The sequence below is a fragment of the Pseudomyrmex gracilis genome, unplaced genomic scaffold (genome assembly GCF_002006095.1).
Source record: "Pseudomyrmex gracilis isolate BER0280 unplaced genomic scaffold, ASM200609v1 scaffold_1333, whole genome shotgun sequence".
Classification (NCBI taxonomy): Eukaryota; Metazoa; Arthropoda; class Insecta; order Hymenoptera; family Formicidae; genus Pseudomyrmex; species Pseudomyrmex gracilis.
In genome coordinates this window covers 1-6,812 of record NW_018021917.1, presented here as the reverse complement: position 1 = coordinate 6,812, position 6,812 = coordinate 1, and the positions used below count along the sequence as shown (strand labels likewise).

The following is a 6,812-nucleotide window of genomic DNA, read 5'->3' as shown; positions in this document are numbered from 1 at the left end:
CACTTTGGCGATAATTTGGCCTCGCTTTGCTTGTGGCAGACTCTGTCATTATTTTGGTCGCATTTTGACATTTCACATGTTGACAGACATGATTAACAAACCATATCCTACTGAGGACACAGATGGATATGGTTCTGTGACCGAAATGTTTGCTGGGTATATACTTAGTTTTTTTGTCCTTTTCTTCCAATTATGCCTTGCCTTATTGTAATATCTACATTTGCCTTGTACAATATCTATATAATATATCTTAATGTAATCAACAAAAAATAAACTAAAAACAGAGCCCAGTAAAACTAACTCAGCACACTTATAAGGGGAGCACCAGAAGTGGTTATTGTAAAATTCGATGCCAATTTTTTGGTGATTCTATAGATCAAAAAAGTTGTTCCGTGTTCAGCCGTTTGTTCCAATGGGCCTTAGTTTTCAAGTTTTTAATTTTGAAAAAACACGGCTTTCTTAGGTGCACCGGAAAAGTCGTTCCGTTAAGTTTATTTGCAAGTGGCTTCGAGTGGCTTAGTGGGTTAGGTGCTTGTATCGTAACTTGAGGCATGCAGGTGTTCGAATCCTGCAATCAGTAACTTTTTTTTTTAATGTATTTTACATTGTTATATATTTTTTGCATTTTATTTAATGTGTATTTAAAATTATATGTAAGAAATATATGATAGAAAGTTTTGAATATATCGGAGAGGAACAAGACAAATTAAAATCTTATTACAAATGTTGTTACAGAAACTTATTTATTCAGTATTTGATTTATTTGACGTACAGTGTTGAGGGTGATACATATCATAAAAACACGGAAAACAATGAAATTTTCTGCAATTGGAACATTGTATAAACGACGCCATGCCACATGAACATTTATTTTTCCGAATGTCTGGTGGAAAACAAATCTGATGTACATTAGAAAATACAGGTCTTTCCGACGTGTACTTTTTCCGACAAATAAAAAATTTCGTAAAACGAATACAGGATTGCACACATGTTTTGCAACAAAACCGTCAACTGTCAACCCGAGAAGACGCGATCAAGATTCATTCGTTGATACATTCACAATTGTCATCAAATTTTTTCAATAACATGATTCGATTTGCACGCTTCAAAATTGACTTTGGAAAGACCTGTATTTTCTAATGTAAATCAAATTTGTTTTCCACTAGACATTCGGAAAAATAAATGTTCATGTGGCATAGCGACGTTTATACAATGTTCTAATTGCAGAAAATTTCAGTTTTCCGTGTTTTTATGATATGTATCACCCTCAACAATGTACGTCAAATAAATCAAATACTGAATAAATAACTTTCTGCAACAACATTTGCAATAAGATTTTAATTTGTCTTGTTCTTCTCCGATATATTCAAAACTTTATATTATATATTTCTTACATATAATTTTAAATACACATTAAATAAAATGCAAAAACATATATAACACAATGTAACATACATTCAACAAGAACAAAAAAAAAAGTTATTGATTGCAGGACTCAAACCCGCATGCCTCGAGTTATGGCTAGTCTACAATGAAGGTTGTAAGGCTGTAGGAGTAGAGAGTAAACTATTTTTCGGTGAAGAAACAACGGGAATTATGAAATGGGCAATTCCCATTTCGCACTACCTACTGTTTTACTGTTAGCCAATGAAAGACGTGTGTTAAAAACCGCAAAATAATTACTTGTATAGACAAAAATAAAAGAACTCCAAGAACCTTACTTCTTACTCTATACTGTCTACTCCCATTGTAGACTAGCCATTACAATGCAAGCACCTAACTCACTGACAGCCAATTTTTTCACTTCTAGATAAGTTTTCGATAACTTTATCTAGAAGATATCTCCCAAAATTGGTTCTCCTTATTGGTTCTCAGAGGAATTTATCCAGAGGATAGCTATCGAAAGGTATGAAGAAATCGGCTGTGAGCCACGGCTCGAAGCCGCTTGCAAACAGACTTAACAGAACGACTTTTCCGGTGCACCTAAGAAAGCCGTGTTTTTTCAAAATTAAAAACTTGAAAACTAAGGCCCATTGGAACAAACGGCTGAACATGGAACAACTTTTTTGACCTATAGAATCACCAAAACAATTGGCATCGAATTTCACAATAACCACTTCTGGTACTCCCCTTGTTAGTATAGTCAACGTAATCAGGTAAGATTCTTTTCCGCGTATGCGCGATAATGGCGACAAATGCATTCAATGCAAACATTGCGATACCGAAATTATTGAAATAAATATAAAACTTATGATACATATTTCTATATCTGATGAATTAATTAATTTCTCAAAAGTTAATGACTGTCATGTCTTGTAAACGCGACTATAATAAGTTATGTGCAGTGTTTTGCAATGTTTGTGCAAGATTTTAACAATTTTGCTATTATTTTACGTCGAAATATGTATTATATGTTACCTAATACCTATAATGTCACAGAAATATTACCGCGCAATCTGCAATATTGCGATATTCCTGCAATGTAACTGCAAGTTTCTGTGCTGTATAGATATATATAAGTAACAAAAAACTGTATATATTCATACAACATGTATATATAGAATAATACACAAGTTAAAATAAAATGTTACAGATTTTTGAGATACATAAAAATCATACAGCTTTAAGTCTACCGGTTGGCGTATCTCAGGAAATGTTTACTACTACAAGTAAGTAAAGTAAGAATTAAAATACATGACATGTATTGACAACCTTTTAAACTTTATACGTAAAACATTTTCAGTTTTTTCAGTTTTATTTATTATAAACTGTATTCTACTTAAGATTCTAAACACAATATCTATGTGTAACGTACTCTTTGGAAATTTTTCTATACTTACATTTTACACTCTTATAATATTTTTCCACTTTTGTGAACTTCTAGTGCAGCAATAACTTTTACAAGAAACTTTTTTATCGATTTTTACTATCGATATTTAATTTAGCATACTATATATGTTGCTCTTATTTTTCGTAATGTTAAGATACAAATAAGCAAATAACTTGAAGATTGGTTTAACAAAAGTCATGAAGTTTGTGATGAAGATTATACAGGGTGTCTGACAACGAACGAACAAGCCGACGTGTGTATGTAGATCGGGTCATCCTGAACAGAAAAATTATTTATCATTTTGCAAAATTCGCAATAGTTAGTGAGATATGAATTACTAAGAGTGTGCAAATAAGAGCGCGGGAGGCAATAATCGGACTCTATAGACGTGCACGATTCTCAGCTGTAAAGAAAAATGATTTTTCTCATGCAATGTCTTAGCAACGAGAGGCGAAAAAACAAACAAGCGCGGCGCGACTTACCTTCTTGCGAGTAGGCGATATTCGGCGGTACGCAGCAAGCAGCGGCGAGCGAGAAGTAAAGCGTAGAGCTGATAATAGCACGCCTATAAAGTCCGATCATTGTCCCCCGCGCGCTTATTAGTTCACATTTATTAATTCATATCTCACTAACTATTGCAAATTTTGCAAAATGGTAAATAATGTTTCTGTTCAGAATGACCCGATCTATCTACACACGTCGGCTTGTTTGTTTGTTGTCAGACACCCTGTATATTGAAAATGTCTTGCAGAGCCAGACAAACCTGCACCTGTTATTTATACATTACACGATAACAGCATAATCGATTTACTATGGTATCATCCTTGGAAGACAAATCGTCACCTACAATGTTTTCTCATCAATGTAGAAGAAAGTACTTCATATCTGAAACAGCGCATTTCTCAATCAACCGCGATAAACAAATACGAATATCCAGTGAAAGAATATATGCGTAATTATACCAAACGTTTACATTTATATCCGTCAACATTGTATCGAATTTATATTCGATCTATGACAATCACAAACGAGACCAGTCCGTACAATTACGTAAATGTACAGACACCGTCAACCGCAACGTTCGATGACGTTTTGCACGACGTACCGAATGAATTTAATTCTACAATCTCGTTAAAAGTGCCACATATTCTTAATGACACGTATGATAGTTGTATGCACATTATAGTGAAAGGACCTAATCGGTGCAAGAATTATTCAAAAATATCTGACAATTTACTAAAACAGGCAAACGTGAAGAAGAATGATGTCGCTTGGCAAGCTGCTAAGATTTCGGTATGTGTATTATTTTAATACAATCTCAAAGACATTTTTATATACATTTGAACATGTTAAGTAAAAGAATAAACAACCTAAACTAATTATTTACGTATTTACTTACAATTAGGTATATTATATACATAAGAACTAAGTAAATGCACATGTTAGGTCAAAGCCCGAAGAACAGGCGGTCCTAGGATTGACTGGTCAATGCGCGGGATAACGGACAACCAAGCGTCTTGCTCGGGAAAAAATGAATTAGATCTAATTTAAATTTGACGAGATAAAAAAATATAAAAATAGATTTAACTAGATCCAAATTAACCCTTAACCTATACCTGGGGTAGAATTTACCCCAGGCACTTTTTGCACAAAGATTAAGCTACGTAAATCGTTTAAAATCATACTTGTGGCGCCATTTATCGGTTGTCGAAATGTGTCTCTTTTTGTTGGAACACTTAGGCGTACTCACGGAGCGTCAGTCTGCTCCTGATTCAAGAGAAGTTATAGTTCGAAATTTTGGGTTAGGAGTTATCCCATGTGTAGAGTATGTATGTTTTTCTTATGAAATTTTCATTTTTCGTATATCAAATTTTTGTTCATTTTTCTCTCAAAAATTTGGGCTTACATGTAGATAAAAAAACTTTTTTTTAAGATAAAAAACAAGAACGATGTGCCTTTTATGCCGGCATTATATGTGCGATGACCACCGTGCAGCGCTTTGCACTGATTGTGCTCGTACAGATTAAAAATCTAATTCAATTCTGACTATTAAAAAATATATTGATCTTTATGTGTTTATATTTTTATACTTTTAACAAGTAATTGCAACATTTATAATGGATTATGACTGTTAAATAAAGAAAATAATGTTCATTTATCATGTAACCTACGTTTTTCGATTTTGCATAAAAAATTGTTCACTTTATGGTGCAAAATAAATATACTTTTTATAGTAGGAAAAACCCACTATAGAGCTAATTTTTTGTTTGAAAGCTCGAGAAAACATGGAAATTCATGTGATCATATAGGATTATATGTAAATTGGATGTAATTTTGTATCATCGTAGAAACTTTTATATAACTCAAATATGATTTTATATAAGTTGGATATGATTTTATATAAATATATAAAATTATGTACGATAGTATACGGTTTCTTATATTTATATATGATTATACAAAATTAGATCGCGCCAAATTTCGGATCTGATTTTACACGATTGCATAAAATCATATCCAACTTATATAAAATCAATGAAAATATAAGGCCGATACGAGCCGTTCACAGGATGTTGAGCGGAACTTGTACGTGTATACATATATATGTAAACACCTATGACAAGTTCACTTGTAAATTTTTACAAGTGAGTTTTTTTAATTGAAAATTCAATTCTTAAATTTCACTTGTAAATTTTTACAAGTGAGTTTTTTGTAGGTGTTTACATATATATGTAAACACCTATGACAAGTTCACTTGTAAATTTTTACAAGTGAGTTTTTTTAATTGAAAATTCAATTCTTAAATTTCACTTGTANAGTGAGTTTTTTTAATTGAAAATTCAATTCTTAAATTTCACTTGTAAATTTTTACAAGTGAGTTTTTTGAATTGAAAATTCAATTCTTAAATTCAAAAAACTCACTTGTAAAAATTTACAAGTGAACTTGTCATAGGTGTTTACATATATATGTATACACACGTACAAGTTCCGCTCAACATCCTGTGAACGGCTCGTATCGGCCTTATATTTTCATTGAAACTTTCACGAGCCTTTAATATTATTTATATAAAATCATATTCGAGTTGTATAAAAGTTTCAACAATCATACAAAATTACATCCAATCCACATATAATCCTATATGATCACATGATTTTCCATTTTTCTCAGGAGTGTTTTTCATTTCAAGAAAAAGATCCCACAAAAATTTTAAAAAAATATTCAAACTTGAGAAAGTTGTCAATTTTTTAGTTAAAAAACCCATTTTTAGTGTTTTTGAAGAGAATGTTTTCTACTAACTTAAAATTGAAAAATCTATCTACCCCGATAGCCAAATGATAGCAGTATGCCACGCAGGTTTAATCAGCACTTTGCAGCAGATTCCACTCAGCTGTGTCATCATAGTGAGTGAATTATGTGAACACGATATAAAAAAACCAACACAGCAAAAATATAGAAATAAATAAAGAATGAAATGACAATAGCACGTTATGCTTCAAATCTGCTACATTTTTTGACAGAAAAACAGAAAAAAAAAGAGAATATAAATGTGTCATGCCGTGATGCAAATATTCCCAGTAAGCAAAATGCGCGCAATATGTCAGCAGATTGGCAACAGATATACTCAAAAGTTGCGACCAAATTGGCATCTGTTGTGTCCGCATTAGGCTTACGATCTGCTAGCAAAGCCTGCTCACAGAATCTGATAGCAGATTGATAGCAGAAACCGAGCAGAATCTGCTAATATGACTTGACATCAGATTGTCGGCAGAAACCGAGCAAGATCTGCAGCTTTTAGCAATCATTCATAAAATGGTGCATTTAAANGATTTCAATATTATTTTTATATTTTTTTAATGTAAAATAAGTAAACAATTTAAAGCAATATTTTTATTATATAATTCTTACAATGATTTTTTTACATATTATTGCGTGTTTTCAACTTATCTACTAAATTATAATTATGTATAAAAAAATTATACA

General features: G+C 32.0%; 1 protein-coding gene across 6 annotated transcripts in view; it reads left to right on the top strand.

Annotated features, from left to right (window-relative positions):
- The window catches only part of LOC109862072, a 24,048-nt gene extending 19,178 nt beyond the window's left edge, over window positions 1–4,870 (top strand). For 4 of the 6 annotated variants that reach the window (XM_020441968.1, XM_020441966.1, XM_020441969.1 and 1 more), the window contains 3 exons: window positions 2,594–2,669; window positions 3,582–4,123; window positions 4,277–4,870. In XM_020441968.1, the coding sequence (XP_020297557.1) occupies window positions 2,594–2,669; window positions 3,582–4,123; window positions 4,277–4,381 (723 nt within the window). In that variant the 3' untranslated portion in view covers window positions 4,382–4,870. Of the gene's footprint in view, window positions 1–2,593; window positions 2,670–3,581; window positions 4,124–4,235 lie in introns of all 6 variants that reach the window. The other 2 variants (XR_002251083.1, XM_020441967.1) reach the window with 2 other exon arrangements.
- Window positions 4,871–6,812: the final 1,942 nt, after the last annotated feature.